This window comes from Scomber scombrus, chromosome 23 (assembly GCF_963691925.1).
Source record: "Scomber scombrus chromosome 23, fScoSco1.1, whole genome shotgun sequence".
Classification (NCBI taxonomy): domain Eukaryota; kingdom Metazoa; phylum Chordata; class Actinopteri; order Scombriformes; family Scombridae; genus Scomber; species Scomber scombrus.
In genome coordinates, this window is record NC_084992.1 from 15,806,549 (window position 1) to 15,831,944 (window position 25,396).

The 25,396-nt window shown below is 45.0% G+C and overlaps 1 protein-coding gene across 10 annotated transcripts in view; it reads left to right on the forward strand.

Moving 5' to 3' along the window:
• Positions 1-25,396, forward strand: part of LOC134005476 (nuclear factor 1 B-type-like) — a 65,707-nt gene that overhangs the window by 21,952 nt on the left and 18,359 nt on the right. For 4 of the 10 annotated variants that reach the window (XM_062444387.1, XM_062444383.1, XM_062444391.1 and 1 more), the window contains exons 3-6: positions 19,413-19,469; positions 21,358-21,426; positions 24,533-24,659; positions 24,970-25,091. In XM_062444387.1, the coding sequence (XP_062300371.1) occupies positions 19,413-19,469; positions 21,358-21,426; positions 24,533-24,659; positions 24,970-25,091 (375 nt within the window). The remainder of the gene's footprint in view (positions 1-19,412; positions 19,470-21,357; positions 21,427-24,532; positions 24,660-24,969; positions 25,092-25,396) is intronic. The other 6 variants (XM_062444388.1, XM_062444385.1, XM_062444386.1 and 3 more) reach the window with 3 other exon arrangements.

Sequence of the window (25,396 nt, forward strand, 5' to 3'; positions counted from 1 at the left end):
TGCTGCTGCAGACAGAGTGCTCTTTCATTCGCTCCAGTGAAAGAGGGTTCACAGAGATTTAAGGGCCAGCATTGTTTGTGCTCTGCGATGCTTAATCACTTTTGATTGGACACCATATTAAAACTTGGGCTCTAGACGGGAGAGAGGCTCTCTCGACTCAAACGAGCAGCCCGTCCTCCACAAAAAAAGGAGCGACGCGGCCTCGCGGGGTGGATGGAGTGAGGACAAAGACATGCTGACAGAGTTAAGCCAAGAGACGGGAGAGAGGAGGACTGATGAGAGTGAAGGCCTTCAGCAGAGTCAAAGTTAACACCTTAGTCACTATGAATCCTACTTGCTTACTGATTTGGGTATTAAGGGAATTAATTTGTGGCTTTCTAACTGGAAACAAACACCCCATGTGCTATAAAAACCCAATATTTAAACTAAGAGGTTCTGCAGCTTTGCCTCCAGTGTCTTATCTTTCCTCGAGCTGAAGGAGTAAGATGGCGGCTTATTCCTGAAGCACTTCACTTTCCCACACCGCCCCCCCCCCCCCCCCCCCCCCACACACACACACACACCCCCCCGCACTCCATTTCACTGCAGCACTGATTACACGTAGTGTTTACATATTCCATAGAGCACTGTGACAGAGATAAACCTCTCCTGATGCTTATCCTCTGGCCACAACCACTAAGATATAATGTAAACCAAACGTCGCAGCTGCCTTTTCATGTCTCAAGTGCCAGTTCTGCGTGCTGAGCGAGAATTTTGAGAGCTCTGATTTGAGTGGTATTGGTTAAATTGAAGTTAAAACCATCATACTTTTTTCTCCTTCTAATGGCACTGGCTGGCTCCTTTAATAAGTGTTTTTTCAGTCGTTTCACATAGTAGGAAAGAGAGTGTGGACGTACTTCAGCTGAAAAGTATTATACCTTCAATTCTGAGGATTTTTTTTTAAAAACACACCTTTCATACACTTTAACCAGCTCCTCTCCTGATAATTGATTGTGGAAAGTTTGAGTTGCTTGCTGTTGAAGAGGAGTATTCAACACACATAGCTCTGAGTTTTGGGACTGAACGTTCTGTGGCGAGGGAAAGGCGTTTGATATGAAATGTGATTAATGATCCACACATCAGCGAAACCGGGGGAGCGTACCCCATAAAGTAGGCTGTGGGATTATACACAGGGCTGCACTTGGAGGGCTTCTTGGCATTAATTGGCCTGTCTCTCCTGTGGCTCCAAGTATTGCTGTCACTCTCCTCAGCACACTGCGGTTCGCGCATGTTATCACTCTTGAGGTCCTCCGCAGTAAATGTGTCACAGGGAAATCGCGCCGGCCTAAAAATACCCACTCATGTGTGTTTCCCATCGTCTCACATTTGGGTTGCTGAGCGTCTCGGGCCGCTCAGGGCCCAGCGCTGTATTAGTCCCAGCAGCCAGGAATGAAATCCAACTGGTGAAATCATCAAACCGTTTGGAAGATTGTTCCCATCTTTACTCAGAGAGGACGAATCTTAGAGGCTACACCTTGGTCCGTTCAGTTCAAACATTTGCAAATTGTCACACAGTTATATAAATTTACCCCGCAGCTCTTACAGCTGAAGTCTAGTCTATATGTTACTCCGAAGTCTTTGCATACCTGCACCACACCCACAAATTATGAAATGCTTTTGAGAGTGAGCGCTTGCCGCAGGGCTACTGCTGTCCTACCCTAACCTGCTATCAGGACACACTACACACACACACACACACACACACACACACACACACAGACACACGTTCTCTTACAGCTGAGTTTACAGAACAGACTGTTCCACAGTTGCCAAGGTTAACTAAGGGAAATGAGGTTGTAATCTTCATTAAGGAGAGGCACTCCGTCAAGTTGAGCCGGTTTGTAACATACCCCGGATCCCCTTTACTGGAGCTCCACAGTCAAATAACTCTACAATAAGATGAGTCTTACATGGTGCTACATGCTTAAACTTTCAGTAAATCATTAATACATGTGAAAAGGTGCTTTAGTCACTGAAACTTATGTGGGGGTCTTTTACAGCTTTGACAGACTTGTTTTCTCTCTGCTCTGCATTAGCTCTAAGTTGCCTCCATAAATCTAAAACTAATCCACCAAGTGCAGGCTCATCCCTCTTAATTTGTTTGCCCGCTTTACGTCCATGAAGATGTTCTCCAGTGACATCTAAGCCATCACGTTGACAACCCCAAGTGGCTTCTAATACTCCAACTGATTCTCCTCTATAGCAGCTTAGATGCTCCCTTTATTATGTTCGATGGGGCTACTTTATTCCCCCTCTCCTCTTGTTTACGAAAAAAAGCCCAGATAAAGCCTTTCAGCACGCAAAGCTGAACTTGCAGTCTGCCGCTTGGCCACTTGGGCAAAGCTGAGGCCTACTTTAATCAAGACAAGAGAATGACCCACTTCATCTTATGTTAATTTGTTCTTTTGGAAAATTAACTGGGATTGACTCTGAAGAAATGTTTCTGGTCCCTTTTAATAAACTCATATCAAAGTGATATCTGTGCATTGAAGTAGGCTATGCAGACGTAATTCCTCTGTGGCTTTTTTTTTCTTTTTCTTTTACATATGCTGGAACTCTGTTTTCCGTACTCTTATGTGATAGCATTGAGTCATTTTGCTCGGCTGTTTGTATGAAAGCAGGCCTAATCTGTTGTAAAGCAGAATTGTGGCCCTTTTTATGAGGTGCTAATGGCCTGCTAATTCTTGGGGAAAGGCAAAGTGACCAATTCATTCAGCTGAGTGTTTACTACCTATTGCCCTTTGACCCCTTTCTGTCAGGTTGAAGTCAAAGGCAAGTTGTTCCAGCACCAGCAGCATATTTACATTCTTCTCTGACATGTTGATTTTACTGTCTTAAATGCTGTTTGGCGTCATGTGTGCATTTACTATGCATTGCAACCAATGCAAGATGATCTAGATCATAAAGAGGGATGCCAAAATATAATAAAAGGTACAATTTAATACAATTCAACTGCAAATTTAGCGTTGTTACACTTTTGTAAGACAGCGTCAGAGAGATTGTACTCTTTGAGGCTGTTGTGTTATGTTTTCGATAATGTAATACATTTCTGTCATGGCATAATGCTCACTACACACTATGACCTCAGACATTATATGGATGAATCAGCACTTTGTGACAAGTTTCAACATCCAAAAGTTAATGTTTACTAGGTAAGTTGTATTTATTGCAGTGCTCTTGTACTAGATTGCATTAGATTGTGCCGTGCAGGTGTTGTGTGTGTGTGTGTGTGTGTGTCATTCTCTTCAACTTTGTGCATGCACCTATCACATCAAAAGCCCAACTACCTATATCATTCAATTAGCTAATAGCCTGTCCTCCCTTCTTTCCAGCGAGCCCCTTCAGATGTATTTACTAGGCCTTGTTGTCTTTATGGTTTCCTCTGGTGAAACGTGCGTAAATAGCGGCGGATAAAACGAGAGGTGATTTAGTGGCCTCGTCACAATGCGCCCTGCTCTGGCCGCCGCTTCCTACCTTTGTGTGGCCGAGGGCTCAGGGGCGCGGCAGCGGATACATGGCCCGAGTCCCGGCAGGCTCCGAGGAGGGAAGGAAACCTGGTGTCAAAGGCGATTGCTTGCTGCTTCTGTTATCTCAGCAACAGACACTCACAGTAAGACTCAGTGACAGCCAGAGACTAAATGTGTGGTTGAGGATGATATTAACTGCATGTGTCAAATGTTACAGTATGTCAGATTTTTTTTTTTTTTTTTTTTATAAATTAAAACACATAGTTTAGCAGTCAGGGGGAACTGAAAATAAACTATTTTTCGAAGTGAAGACAGCAAAGGGGGGGGAAAAAAAGTCCAGTGGAAACCTTGTTGCGTGTGGACTGCTGCTGCATGGTTTCTTTCTCCTGCTCCTCTCCGCACAGGCCTCTCCTGTAACCTTGAGAGAAGCCCGCGCAGGCCCCAAGTTCAACGAGTGCATGAGGCATATTTTCGCTGAGCGTGCTTGGACCGCCCCACTAAACCCCTCGACCCCCCCCCCTCCTCCTCCTCCTCCTCCTCACCATACATACAGCTTTTTTTTCTCCCCCCTCCTCCTAAAGAGGACTCCCTGTAGGCCTTGCCTTTCACAGCGCCTGCAAAGGAAATACATTATGTGTAAAAAGAATTCCATATGGTGTCATACGATCTGTGTAATTCTCTCTCAATTGATAAAAAAAAGTCACCCTGTACGCACAATTCTGTCCTTTGTGAAAGGACTGTAGACTCTGTACTGTGTGTACTGCACTGTAACTTTTAGTCAACTTTTTTCCAACCTGTTAAAAACAGATTTTCCTACATTACACTGCCAATGATGTTTTAAAGTTCCAGCTAAGCCCTTACACTTGACACGAAACAGTGCTCTAACTAATTAAAAAATGCTGAAATCAAACAGTTTAACCAGCTAGACGGGGAAATGATGATAAAAATGTATCACTTCCTTCTTCCTTGATAAATACTTGGAAGTCAGTTGTAGCCAGCTTTCTGGAGGTGTGGCTGACATCAGCTGTTGTGGCTTACAGTGAGGCCTCCTGCCTTGGCTGAGGGGGAGAGTCTGTGGCAGTCCTACGGGTAGGCTGTTCCAGGTAAGCCCTGCCAAGTTCAAGTGGCTTGGACCAAGCCCCGCACCGCAAATGGGAAGTGTTTCTGCAGGGCTGCCAACCTTGCGAGAGCGACGACTGCTACAAGCCTGTTGTGCCGTCAGTGTCGGCGTAGAGATACATGCACATTCAAGCAAGCCCTCAAGAGAAAAAGAAAGAAAAAAAACCCCCAAAGGCACAGAGAGATGTATATATGGTAGATGCTTGCCAAGAGGGGGATTATAGAGTTTGCTCCGCTGGTGGCCCTTTGATATATCTTCCAGTTCCCATGATGCAACGCTTTGGCCAGTATCAGCAGATGTTTTTATGGCCTTTTGAGAGATTCCACCACAAATGAAGTGCAGGTATAACCTTGAATATTTCAGATTGCAAAAGATATCATTGCTGGCATACGTTTGTTTTAGTTTGTGCTTTTGCGGAGAGGTTCTACAAGCTTCCAATATGTGTCTACTTGGAACATATCTGGATAAGCTGATGGTAAAATATACAGTATATGTAGCATCATAATATTCTGTGCAATCGGTCTTCAAGAAATGACAGGAGTGTAAATATTTTAGGTCGATAAAGGTTAATAAAAACGGCACCGCAAAGATCACTTTACAGGGTAGTTGTTTTGAGGACTTCGGAAAACAGAAAAACTCCTGGAGGCAAACGTAATCAATGCATTTGACGGCAGCATTATATTTCTATTAACATTTGACAGCCTCTGAGGCAACACTGAGAGTTTAAGAGAGATAAGGTGTGAGCATGTGCAGTATATTTTTGTTCTGCTTGCAGCTTGAACTTCTATCTGCGGGGGTGTGAATGAGCAGTTGTGAAGAGCAAGGGAAGCAAGTCTCAGCTCAGAATGCAAACGGGAGCCACCTTTTCTACTGTTTGTTGCTCGCAGCTCAGTGACGATCCTGCCAGAAACATGAAGCACAAACACAACAGCCCTGCTCGCCCTGCTGTGTTTTCCCTCCTGAGCTGAACTGCGACAGAACAGCACTTACCTCTTTTTTTCCCTCCACCACTCTCCTGCAGCATTTACCCCAACCCTGTTTGCCCTCCAACCCACCCCTGATCAGAATGAATGAACTTTTGGCATCTCCGATAAAGTGAAAACAACATGCTTGGACGAGTGGAAAGCAAAAGGCTATGGGAGCTGGCTGTGAGGCGGGTGTAAAGGCCCCTGCGGTGTGGCCCTGAGTGGACAAATCGTAGCAGGCTGAGGAAGTGGAGGAAGCGGTGCTGGGAGGGTTATACGGGCTGGTGGGAGGCGTGCGGGCGGGTTACAGGGAATAGCGGCAAAAGGGGAATTCCTGTTCCTGAAGTGAAAAGTGATGGAAAAAGTGACTGCTAGATCTCGCTCATGCCGCTCCATGTCAAAACAGCCGAGCGCTGCCGTCATCTGTGCAAATATTTCAAGAGATTATGGTTCGGGAGCCTCGTGGGAAAGGCTGGAGCGGCACTGCGAGGACAGCCCGAATTAAACACGCTTTAACAGAAAGCCTTCCCCTCTTAACTTTATCAGAGCAAGAATGTAAGCACAAAACCACTATATAGAAAAGCCTCTGCAAACAAACAAACCTGCCAGGTGAGGCCTGATGACATATCTTTAACTGTAATGAATTGTAATTTTATAGTTGTAGTGGATGAATGTGCTGGTATTTATATGTTAATGTGTGCTTGTAGATGTGTCTGTGTAATTGTCAGTGTGATAGAGACTATGTAATGGTGTTGCATGTAAATGAATGCTTTTAGTGTCTGGTGATTTCTCTGTGTGTACCTGCACAGGGACTGCAGATGGAAATGAGCACAGCTAAATCTGGCATAAATAATCTCTTCTCATTTTGAGATTAATGTTTTCTGTGCATGGTCCTTGTGTAATAAAAAGAAATAATAATAGTTATAATAATAAATATGTCTTTGTTATGAATATAATCCTAGCATTTTGGCAACAAACCAGGAATCATTGTGAAACAAAGGCCCTTTACATTCTCAAGCAGGCTTGCCAGGCCTGAGGACACAGCGTGCGTGCCTGTGTGTCTGCTACACACCTGTGTTTCATACAGTGTGTTTAATATGACCACAGTTTGCTATGCAAATTTGATTTGTAATATCTCAATCCTCTGCACCGTGCAGTATTCCAATGTGTTGTGCATAATGATATACTCCCAAAACCATGAGAGGCTACTGATGTAATGTGTTGAAACCATGTGACCAAACACTGTGGCCTCCTTCTCAATGCCATGCTTCGCTCTAACATTGTTTATGACTCTCAAACAACAGAATCTGAAATTAATTTAGCGCCTCTCCTCTTCCCACTGTAAACTGGCGCTGTGCAGCCAAACCACATGTTGTTATTTCTGCAGTGGCAGAGGGGGCTGCCCCAGCAGGCCTTAGTAGCACAGAACAGATTTGCTCTCTGTTTTTTTGCCAGGAATGTGGAATAGAGTTCTTTCTCTCTCTTTCTGGCTGTGAATATCTGGCTTAGTATGCACCTAAGTATGATTTATAAATCCTACACTTGTGGTGTGGCAAAGGTACTACTCCGTTAAACCTGAGTGATTAGATTTACATTTTGATCTCCTGTAAGACTGAGATGTTTTGTCATGATTATATGGTGCTTTGTTGTGGTGACGGGCTGTTGACTGTATTAAGTCTCTGGATGTTTGCGTTTGAATTGTGCATCTGGGACCGACAACCACACAGAGCAAAGATGGCTTCCACCTTAACTGCTCTTAGCTGGATATCTCCAGACAGTTGGAGGGTCCATGAAGAGTGGAGGAGCTCCTCAGTCTCTGGATGGCTGCCAACACTTTGACCTTGTGGCGGGCACAGCCACTGTCACTCCCTCTTGAGTTATGTGAGAACCTGTTTTATGATGCTGTTTTTTTAAACCACTGCTCTCAATCTGACTGTGGCTCACCAGATGAACACTTACTTGACGCAGTGATTCCACCAACACCGTTCTTTATAAGACCGGTGGTTTTTGGTTAATTACGCCTGTAATTTCCCTCGTTGCCTTATAGCTCTACTCCCTGGTCTTGTGCCAGTGGAGACACCCGAACCCCACTCTTTCAACAAACCCCCTTGCCCCCGAGCCTCGATCCCCACGGATGCTTTGATTCAGGCCAGCTCTGACTGGGGGCCTCCGAAAGCCCCGTCTCCAGGCTCATTAACGGGGAAGGAGGAGTTTTACTGGCCATGCGGCAGGCAGCCGGCGCTTTAACCACCAACAAACCCCACCAATGTGCAACATTAAGAGTTAAAACCTGAAGTCATTACTGCACTTTTAGAAGTGCAAAGTCTAGAAAGGTTCGGGCATTATTACAACTACCACTCTTAAACCCGCCAGAAGGTACCGTTTTACACGTTACACTAAATCACATGTAGAGATTTTTCATGCACAAGCGGCAGAACAGTACCTGAGTTTTGGCACAAAGGTTTGTTTTTGTTTTTTTGGGGGGGGGGGGTTTGACACAAAGTTCTCAAATGTTAAATGTTGTCTAAACACTTGCAGCTGTACAAGACCTTTGTCTAAATAAAACAGTCAAAAAACAGCTATTTTAAAACTGAACCTGGAACAGTTTGATCAAATGTAGAAAAATAGTTTCCAAATCTGACCTCAAATTTGGTACCTGACAGTTTTTGATCCTCTGCACTACAGAAACATAGAGTCAGTATTGAGGTCTGATACCCAGCTTTATCCCCATGATGCACGCCTGAATAACAGATCAGGAGAAATGATGATGCAGCAACAGCAGCCTGGATAGTAAAGACGAAAGCTTTAAGACTGCGCTCATTTGCACCTGCCGCTTCATTCCCTACTGGAGTTGTAATGGCAAAAATAAACTGGCTCGACATCTGTTGGCAATGTCAGTAGTCTGTTTTTATGCTTGTAATGACACATTAAACTCTGTGGTTGATTCCCCCCTTCTCCACCCTATGTCCCGTTCCAGGGGAGCAGTGCCAGCAAAATCGTCTGACTGAGTGCGCGCTTTGTTTTCTTTGTCTGTTTTGGGCCAAGATCTGGTCTTAGATGTGGTGGCATTCTATGATCGGATAATTCCTTTCACGTCCCCAGTTTAAGGTGTGTGTGTACGCATGTGTGTGTGTGCATGCGTGCGTGTGTGTTTGTGTGCGTTTACCGCTGCTCGCCTGGCAGAGCTCAGGGAGTGCAAACAGTGGCAATGGGTGGCAGGGATCCTCGGTGGCCTCTCGCCCAGCTGGAGGAGAGCCATTTTGCCCTGCGAGGGAGCACCCAGTCGCCCTGGCTCGGCCCGCTGCTCTCGCCAGTGGGAACTCCTCTTGGCTGAGGCCTGACGCCGTCGTAAGCGTTGACAATCACTGACACATCACTGGCACAGACCTCACAGACACACATTACACAGGCTTGAGTCAAAACCAAGTGACTTTGCTTCTGAAATTGAAATGAAAAGAGAAATAAACAGAAGTTGTTTCCATCTGTTAATATCAAAACCCAAAAATGATTGACATAAAATACAAGCTTATGATGCTTGTTCTTTTTCTTAACTTTACATTACTTTCACATAAATCACTTTTGAATTCAAAGTAGTGTAACAGATTTTCAAATTGATTTTCAGCGGAATCTGTAGTGAAACGTAATTGAATTTTGCATGCGTGTTTGCTTTAGGGGTAAGGCGTGGGTGGGGTATAAGTGTGGTTGGTGTGAGATAAAGATGTAGGTATCACTGCAGTTCCTAACTGTGCTCCCTTATCAGTGCAGACCAGAGCGCCATCAAATACATTAATAAAACAACATGTTGTGAACTGGCTCGGCCGCGAAAAAACTCTGCCAGCTGCAAGTCAGAAAGCAGGGAGTGGGTTTCAGATGTTTAACAGAAAGGTGCGTTTGATAACCAAACAATGCAACATTTTCTAAACTGCATGCTTATGTGTATGTGTGTGTGTGAGTGTGTGAGAGTGTGTGGAGGTTGAAAGGAAGTTGGCGGCTACAACCAGTTAAGCCTCGCTAGTATCACAACCAGGCTGTCCCTGAACTATGATCTGTGGGCCAACTTGCCTCTCTTGGGAGAGTGGGGAATTTCCCAGACCCCTTAACACCCCCCCCATCTCTCATTCCCTCTGTCCCCCCTCCCTCCGGACCAGTCGAGACGTGCAGGTTTGAACCCTCTCTCTGTGTTTCTGGCCTCCCATGCCCATTGCCACTCAAGCAGCAGGGGTCCGGTGCATTTGTCTCATAATTATCCGACTGGATAGGGGGGTTCTGAAGATGAAAGAGGCGAATCACAGAGCTCCTCTGTCAAAGGTCTGTCTGCCTGACTGGGGGGTTTTGGATCTATCTCCCTTGTCCTCTCTCTTTCGCTGCATCCACCGCCCACCCCACCACCTCTGCTCCATCACACACACACACACACAGTCTTACTTTTCCTCAAGAGCTGCCTCCACAGAGCATAATCGCCGACAGTGAACGCTCGTGCACAGCCCCCCCCTCAACCAGCCACCCCGCTGATTCATTCACAACTACAAAACTGCAGAAATACCCCCCACCCTCACATCCTGAAAGACTTCAGACTCTCTCCTTTTTTTTTTTTTTTTACTCCCCCCTCACATGCTCCGCCCCCCAACCCATCGGCTAGCCACCTCACCCGCTTGCACCCCCACCCCCCCACCCCTCACTCCCCCATCTCTCATCCGCCTCCTCTTTTCTCCTCTCCCCCCTCCCCACCACCACCTTTCTCCTTCTTCTCCTCTTAACTACTGGCTAGGAGTTAATGGACTGTTTTGGCTAGTCTCCAGACGGTGAGTGTCACCTCATAGCGGCTCGCTCCCAGACTGCTCCTTGTGTGTGTGTGTGTGTGTCTGTGTGTGTGCGTAGGAGGAGGACTACAACGACGGAATGTCATTGGTCTGTCCCCCCCCCCCAACCCTCCCACCACACACCCCCTTACCCTCTCCCTCTCCCCTTCCCACCACTACAATGAATGAGAAAACACGCATGCATAATTAAATCTATAGTCTCGTCCTCACTCCACCCTCCCTTCCCTCTTTCTTCCACAGCCGTGCATTAAAAAAAAAACAAAAAAAAAACGCTCCTGCTTGGAAGTTTGCCACGGTGGAGAAAAAAAAAAGCAGTGTCTTCAAACCACAGAGATGTGGCCAACCTTCCACCTTCGTATGGACCTATTCTTTTTTACCACGGCCCACTGAATGGCAGGGTGGCAACAGCGGGCGAATGTAAATGCCACCCGGTCCTGCCAGTCAATTACGCTGCAACAAAGCTAATTGTTTGTTTGGTGCATACCAAAAAGATGCCGAGGTTGGCCATTGATGGGCCCATTGTTTCAACACAGATGCAAAGTTCTTTTTTCTCACAGGCTAGACTTGACGCTGATTAAACTTGTTAATGATGAGACCACACTTATGGAAAATCATCCAATCCGTTTTACATGTGCAAACACTTTTAAGCTGTAACCGCACAACCATTTCCATTACAGCTTCATCTTTTTTGATTAGTCAATTCATTTTTCAGATTATAAAATGTCAGAAAATAGTCAGACATGCCCATTATAATTTCCCAGAGTGCAAAGTGAAAGGCTTCAGCTTGCTTTTTCTTACCAATCAACACTCCCAAACCTAAATATTCAGTTTGCAAAACAGAGAAAAGCTGCAAATCTTCAGCAAGCGTTTGACCTTTTTCGCATAAGAAATGACTTAAATTAAAAATAAGATTTTCAAAATCACATTTTCTGCCAATCAACTAATTGATTTAAATCCACCAAATTTTTCTATTAATTACCTAATTTCACCACTAAACCACTAAAAACTAATAATCATTCATGGATATATCTGTGTTCATCAGCTAATGCATTGGAGGCTTCCAGGTGCCACGAAGGAGATAAAAAGTTTATTCTGCTAGCTGAGAGGAAAGTGACAGGAATGGAAAGAATAAAAAAAAGGATATACAGAAAGAGGAAAAGAAAAAAGGAGTGTAATAAAAAAGAAGCAAAAGGAAAGGCCACATTGTGAGAAAAGGACAAACAGAGAGAGAGTGGGAGGAGGTGGAAACATTAAGTGGGGCGCAGTGTGCTGACTGGAGGCCAGCTTGCTCATTTTTCATGGGACAGATGAGCCACTGTGTCACATTGTGTTGTGTAGTTTGTCTGCAGCTCGGCCGCTGACTGCATCGCACATGTACAGCACAGATCAGCTCGCTGCGGGACGCTGGGTGTGTGCCCCTGTTTTTGCATGCATGCATGTCAGCGTGTGTGAACTCAATGTGTGTGCGCACATGTAGCATGACTACATGAATGGAGGCTGCTGTGTGCCGTGTGAGGCTGACTGCTTACGCATTTGCGTTTGATGTCGCGCGTCCGTGGGGAGGCGGGTAAACTTTATTGCACAAATTAAAAGGTGCGGAAGTTGAATTCGGATGGGTTAACCCTCAACTGCATCCTTGGTTTTGTGGTTGTGTATCCCTTTGTGCTTGCCGGGTTCTTCCGTCTCCTCTCCCGGGCCGGTGTGGCTAATGATCCGTCAGGCCATTCAGTCCCTTGTTCAAGGCCCACTCGCCACTGAATGCGTTCCCTCCCCGTCCACACTGTTTGGTGACCTCAATGAGGAGCCTGTTGTCCTCCCGGCTCGGTTAAAATGCTCTCCTCTTTTCACTGCCGTGAGAGTTTACGGAGGAGAAGGCACAGAGACTCGGCAGAGAGAAAGAGGGCCCGCTCTTCACCGGCATTAGTATGCACCGATTAGAAACAAACACACACTGATGATCCATGCACGCGCGCCCCATACACACCGAGGCGGCGGCGGTCATGTGCGTGCTCACGTCGAGAGATGCACTCTTAGACAGAGAGACACAAGTGAGCTGGGTCACACACAGTCAAACACACACACTATATGGCTTCTCATTGTTCTTGTCTGGGCTGGGATCCCACTTGATTCCATAAGTCTCAAAACCCTGACAGTCCTACTGTGTGTGTGTGTGTGCCTGTGTGTGTGTGTGTGCCTGTGTGTGTATGTCTCCCCTTCTGCTCTATTGAACAAGTCTGTGGTGTCTGTCTTAGAGAAAAGAAGGCAAAATGTCATTGTTCTCACAGACGTTTCAACTTTGCCCCTCTCACTTTCTCTGTGCCTTTCTCTCTCTTTGGTCTGTGTGTGTGTGTGTCTGTGTCTGTGTCTGTGTGTGTGTTTGTGTGTGTGTGTGTGTGTGTGTGTGTGTTTGTGTGTGTGTGTGTGTTTGGTGTGTGTGTGTGTGTGTGTGTGTGTGTAACTCATCCTACTGTACCTGCATTCCCCGTCACAGGCAGTCATTTGATAGGGTAGCTATCTGGATTACCAGGTGCTCCTTCAAGCCAATAAGAAATACTTGCCTTGTTCCAATTATGAGATAATCATTACAGTGTCACGCAGTGTATAGCCAGCGTCGGGGGGGACACAGCCATAGTTTGTCAAAGGGAATACAATACCGTGCATTTCTGTCTGTGCACAGGTATCACTGATTATAAATCCAACAACAAGGCATGGAAGAGGCTGTAAGTTTATTAGAAAGCAGGTTGAATATTACTGGAAAGATTAGTGGATCGGTGGCTGACATGTTGCTTACTCAGATTAGGTATCGTCTGAACATTTTCAATGCCAATACAAATACAATACCCGATTTTTGGTATTAATACTAGATACTAGAAACGTTACTTTATTCAACAAAATAGGCCAAACCTCTCAAATTCACATATTTCATTTTGTCTCAACACAATGCAGCCATACAACCAATCGTCCTCATAAAATACAGTTAAAAAAAGAGCAGAATTGTGACATAAATGAAGAAAGGGCTAATCACATAATTAATAAACAGGACAATGAAGACTGGCCGAGCATTTCTGATCAATTTTCAATATCTGGTACTCCAAAAGTGTTGAAGTTCAATGCCCAGCCCTACAACGTGCAGGTAAAGAGTTAGACATGGTGCTTGTTTTGTGTTACTACATTTTTAATTTGCTCTTCTGTCAGAACTCATCTCCCCCCGTGTGACAACTCCGCCCCAAGATGGCGCCTCGTTTGGCTGCAGCGTTTGTCTTCCTTTCATTCGCCGCGTCAATATCACTCTCCTTTAGGGCCAGGTCAGGTGCCAGCCCTTTTTGCAGAATGCCATGCATGAGTCCGGGGTGGGAGAGGGGGAGGACGCGGAGGGGGGTAAGGGGGCCGAGATGCTAGAATTTGCTGTGTGTGTGTATCTGTGTGTGTGTGTGTGTGTGTGAGAGAGCGAGAGAGAGAGAAGGGGGTCGGCGGCGGGGGGCATCGCCAGTTGGCAGGCTGGCACACAATGGCTGGCACGATAAGATCCTCCCTCTTCTGCGGGCAGATATCCTCGCCCATATCTTTTGTTTGGCTTGTTTGGGTTGCGGCTCATCCTGATAAAGGCCACTTTGTTTAGACAACAAAGCGTGAGGGAGGGAGAGAGGAGAGAGATAGAGATAGAGAGACAAAGAGATAAAAAAGAGAGAGACATAGAGAGAGGGCATTAAAATAGGTGGCAAAAGGGGGAGGGTGGGGGGGGGCTCCAACACAGATGGAAACATTAAAAGAAAAAGAAGGAGTAAAGTGAAAGAAATGAAGATACGGGCCAAAAAAATATCAACAAATTTGAAAAAAGATACAGTGTGCACTTTTCACCGGATAAGGCGATATCGCCACGGATACACCGAATAGTAGATATACACACAGAGGCGGGTATGAAGAGATACAATAGAGGACGGATACTGTTGCAGGCGCAGGGACAGAGATAGACAGATAGCGAGGACAAGAAAAAAAAAAGAAAGAGATTTGGAGAAGAGAGCAGGTTCTGCTGGCTGTTGGAAGCCAGCCCAAGTAGTGTGAGGTCATCGACAAAGCTGTGAATGATAGAAACCAGGAGCAGGGAGGACACGGACACACACATTACATACCAACGCATGTACAGTCATTTATGCATACTGTCAAGACTTGCATGACCCCTTGCTGCACACACAAACACGCACACACACACATGCACGCACGCACACACATATTTGGGCTGTGCATTTTCAAGGAAGGACCAACTGGAGTCTCCTGCAGCGGAACAGGAACTAAAAGCAGGAGGACACTGAGCTTGGCCACATCAAATATTTACTCAGGAGCAGCTGTATTGTCGAAACATTACGCATCGGAGCTGCTCCGTAATTAGGTTGATATTTTCTGCCCCTCTCCCTCTCTCTGTTTCCCTACTTCTCCGGGAGTCCACCCCTCTCCACCTCTCCTCCACGCTCCCCTCCCCTCGCCTCCCCAGGCTGCTGAAATGCGTCTTGGCTCGGGACCCATGCCTCTGGCAGCCAGAGTGCTATACATGTGCACAGAACCCCGCTCGGCATAAAATGGCTGCCAGACAGGCTTCTCCTCCTGAAATGTCGACAGCGGTATGCATCTGCAGGGTGTGCGTGTCGCGCGTGCGCACTGTTTTTTTGTGGAGGATATCTGTACGTGTCTGCAAGTGTTTGCGGGCTAGTAAACGTGCACCGCCGTTGTCAAAAAAAAAAAAAAAAAAAAGAAAGTTTCCCAAACTATGTGGCTAATTTAATCCACACTCTGTGTGTATGTGCATGTGTGTTCCACAATTTAGTGGGAACAGAATGGGTATCATGCCAAAAACTGAGAGGGTGGGTTAGGGAGAGTGTGTGTGAGTGTTTTAGTGATTATAAATCCAGGCGAGTAACAGACTTGGGCGTGGAGAAACCTCACAAGCACTGAGAAACTTTCTTGCCGAGCCAGAATTCTGTTGCCATTACCCCTAATTGCCCTAATCGTTACAGTGGTATGATAAGTATCCCACCGGACAAGAAGGTGTAAGAACTCGTGGACACATCCAAAATACCCACAAGCCCCCTCTCCTGCTTTTTTATTTTTTTTGCTGAGTAACAGTAGATAATCTGATTCATACGTGGTACTGTTTTTTCACTTCCTTCATGAACTGGTTTGTTTATTTAAACAAGTGGCAGGGACGCAGGGTGCCAAGAAATGTTGTTTTTGGAAAAGGGCCGTGTGTACGTGCGTGTTTGTGTGTGTGTGTGTGTGTGTGTGTGTGTGTATGTGATGTCTGGCCCCGTGATCGGGCCCTGCCAAGCTCCCAGGGCAAAGCCCAGCCTTCTCAACCGCAACTGTTTATTTACAGGTTACACTACTGTTTATTTGAAGACTATCGGATTGGCCGGGCTTCTGCACAGGACACCTTTTAGTGCATTCAGAAAGTATTCAGACCCATTTACTGTTTTTCACAGTTTATGTTGCAGCTTTATGTTAGAATCATTTAAATGAACTTTTTCCCCTCATCAATCTCTCCTCAATTCCCCCATAATGACAAAGCAAAAACAGAATTTATGATTTTGTTGCTAATTTATTAAAAAGGTAAAATCTGAAATCACAGTATTCAGACCCTTTACACTAGTACTTACTGTACTTAGCTGAAGCGCTTTTGGCAGCGATTACAACCTTCTTACAGTCTTCCTGGGTGTGACGTGACAAGCTTTGCACACCTGGATTTGGGGATTTTCTGCCATTCCTCTTTACAGATCCTCTCAAGCTGTCAGGTTGGATCGGTCTCTCCAGAGATGTTCGTTTGAGTTCAAGTCAGGGCTCTGTACACTTCTGTATTGTCTTGGCTGTGTGCTTAGGGTCATTGTCCTGTTGGAAGGTGAACATTTAGCCCATTCTGAGGACTAGGTTTTTATTAAGGATATCTCTGTACTTTACCCTGACAAGCCCCCCGAGTCCCTGCCGCTGGCAAACGCCCCCACAGCATGACGCAGCCACCACCATGCTTCACTTTTAGTATGTTATTGGGCAGGTGATCGTGTCTCTGAGCTCTGCAAGCAGTTCTTTGAACCTTTTTGCTCTGACATGCATTGTCAGCTGTGAGTTTATATAGAAAATACCAACTATTTATAATCCAAGATAATCTTTTGGAACCAGTTAAAAAATAAAAAATAAGCTTTATTTAGATACCTGTTGATTGACAAAACAGACCGTATTCTAAATAAAGTGTTAATTAGATAAAAGCAGCAAACCTCCAGTCTGACAAATATACACTGTAATAAACAATATAATCACTGTGGAAGAAGAAGAAGAAGAAGAAGAAGAAGAAGAAGGAGCCTGATGCTGCCCTTCTTGGGTCAAAGGTAAAATGTAATGCAATAGGGGAGGTGTTTCCAGCTCTGGCGCAGGCCTGGCAGATGCGCCATATGCTTGCATCCCACCTTGAGTCATCCAGGTGGTCTCTCCTGGTGCTACAGCGAGGCCTCATGCTGGAAGATGCTGCCTGGGATCTCTAATTGCCACGACCATCTGCTCTTTTTGTCATGGTTGCCTGTACAGCCCTCGAAGACGAAGGGAAAAAAACAAAACAAAACAAAACACAAAACTCTGATCCCATCTAAATGAATCGGTGCACCTCTCCCACCTCCACCTCCTCGCCCCTTTTCTTCCCCTCACACCCCCCCTTTTATTTATTTTTAAAAACATTTTCAACGCTTACCTCCTCACCACTCTCTGCTGCTCTTTTCACTCCCCCTGCCCGTTCTTCCCCTCTCAGCAGTTCTCAGGGAGCGAGCATAGAGTTGGCAGTTGTAACTAGACTGATGGATGATTCTGAAAGTGGCATGGGGGGGAGGGGAGGGAGGGGCGAAGACGGGGAGACAAGGCCACTGAGCTCCCCGCAATCACTTTATGGACATGTGCTGTGCCAAATCCACACAAACCTCCAGTCGCCCACAAAAGCTGCTTAACACACTCTGTGTATACGTGTGTGTGTGTGTGTGTGTGTGTGTGTGTGTGTGTGTGTGTGTGTGTGTGTGTGTGTGTGTGTGTGTGTGTGTGTGTGTGTGTGTGTGTGTGTGTGTGTGTGTGTGTGTGTGTGTGTGTGTAAGTAAGGGGCACTGACTCACCGCCATTGAATGCAAGGCAAAGGAAACTTACATTTTGCTGAGTGTGATGACTTTAACGTGATGTTAATCTGCAACAAGTTTATGAAAGGTTTATCAGAAGACGTGCTTATCATTTTCAATTTAAATGAAAGATTTGCTGCTTTTCTCTGTTTTATATCTATAGTTTTATAAGGTGCATATATTTTGGGTTTCAAACATTTTTGAGTTCTGTGTAACTGTAATTGGCATTTTTTCACTACTTTTTTGCCATTTCAGTCAGTCAGAAGTAATCAGCCATGAAAATAATTGTTAGTTGCAGCCCTAACTGCTTTAAATATCTTCAAACTGTTGAATGTGTGAATGTGCGTGTGAATAGGAGAGATTTAACAGAGATCCTCTAAAACCTGTAGGCCTTCACCATGAGAAAGCATATGTCAAGCTTATGTTTGTACGTCTTTAGGAAACAGAACAGAGATATATTGAACGACCATAACTTGCACGTTGCTCGTACGTTTTTAGGGCCAAGCATACTAAAAGAGGGGATTTTTTTTTTTTTTTTTTTTGCTTAACGTATGGTCCTCTTCCCTCCCTACTTTGTCATTGTTGAGCTTCGGCCAAGAACATTCTGTTTTTGCAGTGCTGTTTAATAGTCAAATTTAGGAGAGGGGGAACAAGAGAGAGAGGGAGAGAGACACGGAGAGAGAACAAGAAAGGGATAAATCTTTCAACTTTTTTTTCTTCTCTCTCCTCTAAAACCCCCCCACCCCACCCACCCCTCCCTCCTTCCTTCTCTTTCCCTCTCTGCGTTGCCTCTGTAACACAGCTCATGAGAGCTGCGGCAGGAAAAGGGGTGTTGTTGCAAGGCGAGGGTATCTGAGTTCACTGTCTCTCACTTCTTGTCTCGGCTCTCTCTTGTTAAAGGCGTAGATGATAATCTCCCTGCTGTTTCTCATTGGGCTCTTTCCGTCTCGGGGCATGTGTGGGCTCGGGCTAGTTTGAGTCATTATGGGGGTCCACTCAGACACCGCCGCTCACCGCTTGGCACGGCAGCAGTTCAGTGTCGCTGCATGTATGGTTGCAAGGCCTTGCTAGGTGGTGTTTTTCTTTCAAGCACACAACAAATCAAACTTCAAGACTGTATGCTCAGATTAAAATCTGACAGTGATTTATATCATTCATTTTGATGTTTCACAACTTCCTGTGTCGCACAATGTTAAAGAAAAGTTGTCAGTGATCGGCCAGAGCTGAGGAATGATAGATTTCCCTCCCAGCGAGGGTTGGAGGTAAAAGACGTCAGCCTGCCGGTGGAAAGAATTCCACTCATGTTTCCTTGTATTTCCCCGCCCCTCCTCTCCTCTCTTCACGTTTTGTTCTGTGCTCGTACCTTGCACAGCAGGACCGAACACATTCTGTACCCCCCCAGCCCCTCAACACTCCCTCAGCCCCTTTGAAAAATTACACAGAGGTCTGCCGGTAAAAACTTTTAGGCTATCCTGTGTCAGACGCAGCCTTTTTTCTTCAGTTTGCTCTCCCATTAATGATAATGCTGTTCAAACAAAACTGTCTTGTTTAATGTACAGTGGGTATGCTCTCCTTGACTGGTAGATAAGTAAAACATTTAGGCACCCAGGAAGGAAATACCTGGGTCCTGAAATGCACTTTGTCTTGTTGAGTGTCCTGACAGAAGTTAAAGTTAAGCGAGGTAGCTGTGAGGCAAACAATGACTTAGACTAAATAAGTGCCTGTAAAAGCACACGTTTTTTACTGAGGATTACAGAAATGATCAGTGCTGACAAGAAAACAGCATTTCAGTAAGATGGCATGTTATTGTACTCTTGCTGTACTAACGGCCCCCCCCCCACCCCTCTCTCTCTGTGTGTTCGCAGACTCGCAGCAGTCAGGAAGTCCCAGTAACAATGAGCCAGGCAAGAACCCTCTTCCAGGTATGTACAGTACCAGTCATCCTCCCTCCTCCCTCCTGTCATCGCTCTATTGTTCCTCTGCTGCTCGCACACTGTACAGCGGCTTATGTACACCATAATTTACCTAGTTTAAATAGTGTTGATCTAGTTCTGCAGTGAACTCAGTGACATTGAGGCTATACTATTTTTTAAAAAGAAGCTTTTTTTGCCATGTGATCCACTGACAACAAAAAAAACAGGGAACAAAAACACAGGATGTTGAGCTTAATAGGATTTTTTAAAGTGAATACTCAACTAATTCAGCAGCATACAAATCCATACATAACCATCAATACAAACTAGACAAGTTTATTATTCCACTTCTGTGTGACATCTGCTGGCTGAGGCCGTAGTTTTTAACTTTGCATGGATCGTGCAGGAATAAAATTTGATTAGTTCATAAAATCTGAATCGTCATCATCCCGGTGGTAACATCAAACACAATGTAAGGAGGGGGGGGGGGATGCTAAAGACCTGGAGTGAAAACGTTACAGCAGATTGCACCTTTGGATGATAGCTGACTGAGTCAAGGTGTGCCAGCAAAGCAGCGCTGTGGAGAGTCTCATTCTCTGACAGCGCTGTTGTTCCCCTGGACTGACCCGCGCTGTGTCGTCACAATGTTGGAATGAAAATAGTTTGAGAAGTATAATTAGTTTTCTACCTCAAGAGCAGGTTCTGTCGATACGAGTGCCAAGGAAAACATGCTAGTGAGCCAATGACTCAGGCCTGGGAGGCCCTCGGCAGTGGCACAGTTCCCCGCAAAAGCCGTAGGCTCACTGGAGGCATTAGGCTTTGTAGGTGCCAACGGAGCCGCCCGCATATCTTTCTGGCACGGCCCGAGTGCCCTTGGCATGGCATCAAAGTCAAGCCGGAGTCATTTGGGTGTCAGTAACTTGTCTGGTTGTTTTATTTGACTGACGGCTTCTGATTAGCGTTGCCTGATCCCGGGCAGGTCATACTGTACAGAACGCGCCGGATGCACCAACGCTGCAAAAAATTGACATTATAACAAATCATCTGTTGTTACGTTCAGTCTAAAAATATTTCTCAAGAAGAGGAGAAAAAAAAAATCTGGCGGTGTCAAAACTGTCTGTTTGCAGAGCAGCTTCATGATTCCAAGGAAGTCTTTAAAACAGTTTATTTACATTGGATAAGAACAAATCTTTCAGTTCCAAAATGATCTTGAATAGCAATACTACGGCGGATGACTTTTTAAGGTGGATATTTTTGGCCTTGATACTGATACTGTCAACATTGCCAGTTTAGAAGCAGTTCGGCACGGGTTTATTAGATGTGCAACAGCAGCAGGAGTTGATCTTCCTCATCACACACCTGTCCTGTCACTCTTTACTGTCCAGCATAGAAAGCTTTCAGTTTAAACACTACAACCCTAACCTACTAACCCCTAACCCTAACAACTGGAAAATAGACTCTATAACTGCAGTTTTTTGTTGTTGTTGTTTGTTTGTTTTACATGATACATGGTGCTTATCCTTCAACTACAAAAAAAAGAAGGACGAATGATTCTGGATGCATTTGTCTTTATTTCTCCTTTATATCCCTGTGTAATGATCAGTCTCTGTATGTGTGACCTTATCCATCAGCATCCGATTTTCCTTACTCAGCTCACGTTCTCTTCTAAATATAAAATGTTATTTTTTTAAAAAGAAAAGAAATAAGATACATTAAAAGAGAGATTGGTGGAGCTTGAATGGTTGACAGTAGCTGGTGGACGTATCAAATCTGTTAATTGTAATTGTATCTTGTGAATAACACTTTATCATTTCAAATGCTTTAAGTTAAAAATCACAGTTACAGTAATGATGTAGCCTATTTACTAATGAGTGTCTATCTGTTCTTGTATCTACAGTCTACTTGGAAGACAGCTTCATCAAATCAGGAGTCTTCAGTGTTTCAGAACTGGTGCGAGTGTCCAGAAGTAAGTACATAGCTGTTTCATCCTTGTAAACGCCCCACACACCTGCACAGGTGTTCTCAGTTGCTCTTTCACCTATCATTGGCTAGACCTCTTCTCAGGCTGCAGAGGGGGGGTTATGCTGGGAATCACACGAGGACACCGAAGGCCATGCATGTAAAAGAATGATGAAGCTGTGATGAACTGTTTCCCGGCCATAACGGGTGTAATTAAATTACTAGGAGAGTCAGAGAAATGTCAATCAATTGCAGTCTCTACATGCCCACAGAGTCCTGAGAAGAGGTCTAACAAGTAGAACAATTGAAAACACTCATCAGTTTTTGCAGAGGCTTCAAACTTGTCCTCAGGTGTTTGAAGATGATGTGATTCATAAGAATATATGTGCATACACGCTGCAACTGTCACAAACAATTCAGTAACTTGCAGCTTCTCCTACAAATCCTGACCTCTGAGCATTTACTGAAATCCACCGTATGACTATGCTGTGGTAAATCCAGTTTGGCCAGTCTGCTTTTGCAATAAGAGAAACACATGACTGCACAGATGTCTGTATGAGCTTGCGTGCATTTGTATAGACATGTCTGTCCTCCACAAAGCCGTTGACGGTTGTTCTTCCAGCAGCTCCTCTGCCTCTGAGAGCGGTAGGCACCCCGAGGCACTGTTTACCTGTACTGCCTCTGAGCTGGAGCTGGATCTCGGGAGGGGGGGGACGTAGACTCCAGTCAACCTCGTCAACCTTTGTTTAAAACAAGCATACCTCTTCTGTGGATTCCCGTCCCGCTGTTACAGTTAGGAAACGCAGTTAAAGTCAAGTCCACAACTAGCTGATTCTGAGTCTAAACTAGCTCCAGATGGGGTTTGATTTGAACCCACTTCCATCACATAAGGAAATAAAACAACATAAAACATGTGTCTCACATGTGTGTTTAGAGCTGCAATGATTAGCCAATTAATCAATAAATTGTTCATTTCCTTTAATTAAAACTATTTTCATAATTGATGTATCATTTTTATTTATGCATTTAAAGAAAAAAGCTAAATTTGAATTTTTTCTGGTTTCTTTAGTTTTCTATGATAGTAAACATCTAATCAAATATTTGACATTAATTGATAATGAAAGTAATTGTTAGTTACAGCCCTTAAAATGCTCTGTCAAAAAAGTCTCAACTTCTTTTGGCTCTACATCCTAATGAGGATCATTTAATGCGAATGAGTTAGGAACATGAATAGTATTTAATGGCGGCCCTGTTGTGTGTTTACCTGCTGTATCAGAGTGCTCATGGTGTAGAAGCATGGACCAGGCTGTCTTAACCGTCGCGCACATCACACTTTGAAAGGCAGAACTTATTCAATTCGCTGCTCAGAGACTAAACATCTTTTGAAAGATTGTGTTTTTGTTTAGTGTTTAATTTGCCCCCTGACCAGATGGCCGCCGCGCTGGTGTGTTTGCTCTCATGTGACCGAGCCCGGTTTCACTAAAGCCCGCTGAACTCTTGCTGGAATTTTAAAAAGGTCGACGGACGCGCAGGAATTGTCACTCACTCAGCCGGTCACTCCCTGGGAAGATATCTAAGCAGCCGCTCGTCCGTCATCGCGCTTCTCTGCCGACTCTCCGGGCTGTCGAGACATTCTTTGAAGTCCATCAAAGGGAGCTGCGGAGTTCAAGGCTGACTTGCAATCCAGCATTTCGACGAGGGCTCTCATTAATGCAACAGGAGCCGGGACTGCAAGCGTACAGATATTTTGTCAACAGAAAATGTGGGCAGTCATGAGCGAATGAAACTGCGGATATACATTTGTGAAGACAGTTCATTGTCTGTAATCCACACATAGAGTAAAAAGGAGTCAAATCTGCTGCTAAGCTGCAGCGTGTGGAAAGCGATTATATATTTTGCAGCATCATTGTTTGATTCTCTGGTTTTTTCAACTTAGAAGTCAAAGCCCATATTATTAAATGGCAGAGATGATTGGCAGGGCGGCCAAGTGGCATCATAAATAAAGTGCCGAGCCAAGAAGAGAGAAAGAGAGAAACCAGCAGAGAGGGAGATGGTTGGGGGTATCCTCGGCCATGAATGAAATAAAAAAAAAACAATGGACTTGTATTCAGCGTCCTCGGGCCGGATGCATTCCTCCACAGACAGCTTGGTATGGGTAGCAGCGGGTAGGGGCCTTTGCCAGCGCTACAGTGAGCTGCCAGGGCGGAGGCTGGCGGAGGGATCGTGCCAGTGGTGAACCTCAGACCACAACAGACGGCGCCACACACTCCATCCTCTCATCGACTCCAAACCAACCAACCGCTCGAGCTGCAGGCTGCCTTGTGGGCCACACACTGAAGAGAGAGAGAGAGAGAGAGAGAGAGAGAGAGAGAGCGACAGAGGGAGTGTGAGAGACAGAGCGAGGATGGGTGGCGAACTCCTTTTGTTCTGTAAACAGCGGCCCGTCCTCCCTTGAAACAATATCCCGCACCTTGACCGCAGTGTGGAAAACAACACCTTTTCCACTGTAAATCACTTTGTGAGGAAACCGCTGAGTCCTACACTGAACCATACAGTTGAAGAAAATGTAGATGCACCTGGATTAAGTTAAAAGTTTACCGAGCTTTGCTTTCGATACGGAGCTTGTACAAATTTTAAGACATAATAAATTATTCTATCTTGCACCAAACGGCACCAACTTAAAGCAAGAAATGAAAATAATGTATGCTACTACTGAGGACAATAATAATAATATCATTTCAACATACAATCAAAAAAGTAAAAGAGTCATTATTACATTGAAAAAGCAGTTGCAGGTTGTTTGAAAATGTTCCTGCTTGCAGCCACAACCACGTGGGAAGCTGTGACTTGTTAATCAGAGCGTTAGGCAGAATGATGATGGTCAGACTCAGACTGTTAACCTGAGTGTAGGGAGCACTTAATTTGATGCACAGGCCCTCTAAACACAAAGCGTCAATAACAGTCAGTAAAGCTATTGCACAATTAATTACGTGTCTCTAGATGGAAGCAAAGAAGCATCTGACAATCATACAACAGTGCTGACATTGAGCTCTGTCTTCAGTGTGATCTCAGCATATAACCATCTCTCTTTGTTGTCTCTGTGTCCTCTGCAGTGCCCATCACCCACGGTGCAGCGGTAAACTTCTCCATGGCAGACATGCCCAGCCAACCCTACTATCACGACCTGAACTCCGGCGTGGGGCTGCATCGCTCCCTGTCCTCCCCTCCCGGCAGGTCAGCGTAAGTTGTCAGCAGAAAAACTACAGATGGAGATGAAAAGCTGCTCCATTCTAAAATCAGAGCAGTCACATTGTTTTCATTTGTAATATTATAATTAATGCAAAAATGAGGATTAGCCAGAGGCAGTGCATAACCTGTTTCCAAGACCTTTTTATATTCATATACATTTTTTATGTATTGTTAATTTTCTAACTAAATCCTCACACAGTCCAAGATAATCAATGCTAAACATCCGGCCCGACCACTCCAAACTCTATCTAGCCAACTTGAAAGTCATGATACTAAAATGCACTTCTCCATTTTCCCAAAGCAAAAGGCCCAAAACCGTCAGCATGGACGAGAACATGGACACCAGCCCGACTGGACCCGACTTCTACTCGTCACCCAGCTCACCAGCCAGCAGTCGGGCAAACTGGCACGATAGAGACGGAGGTGATTTTCCTGTTTCTGTTTGACCTCCTTTATTTACCTATGGGAGGTTTGTCATGCATGGGTGCACTTTTTCAGTGACATCCTGCATCACGGTCATACAGTTGCATAAATTAAGTGTTGGGCATGGCCACTGGAATGAGAGCATGTTGACGTACTCAGTGAAGGATAGAAGAGCATTATTCTTTCATCCTTTTTACATCCTCATAGCATGACAACAGGTTTGATTAAAATGAATACCTCGCCTTGTTTTTCAAACAGCAGCTGAACTCTCTTTAACTCTCAAGCTTGTCATAAACTACAAAGTG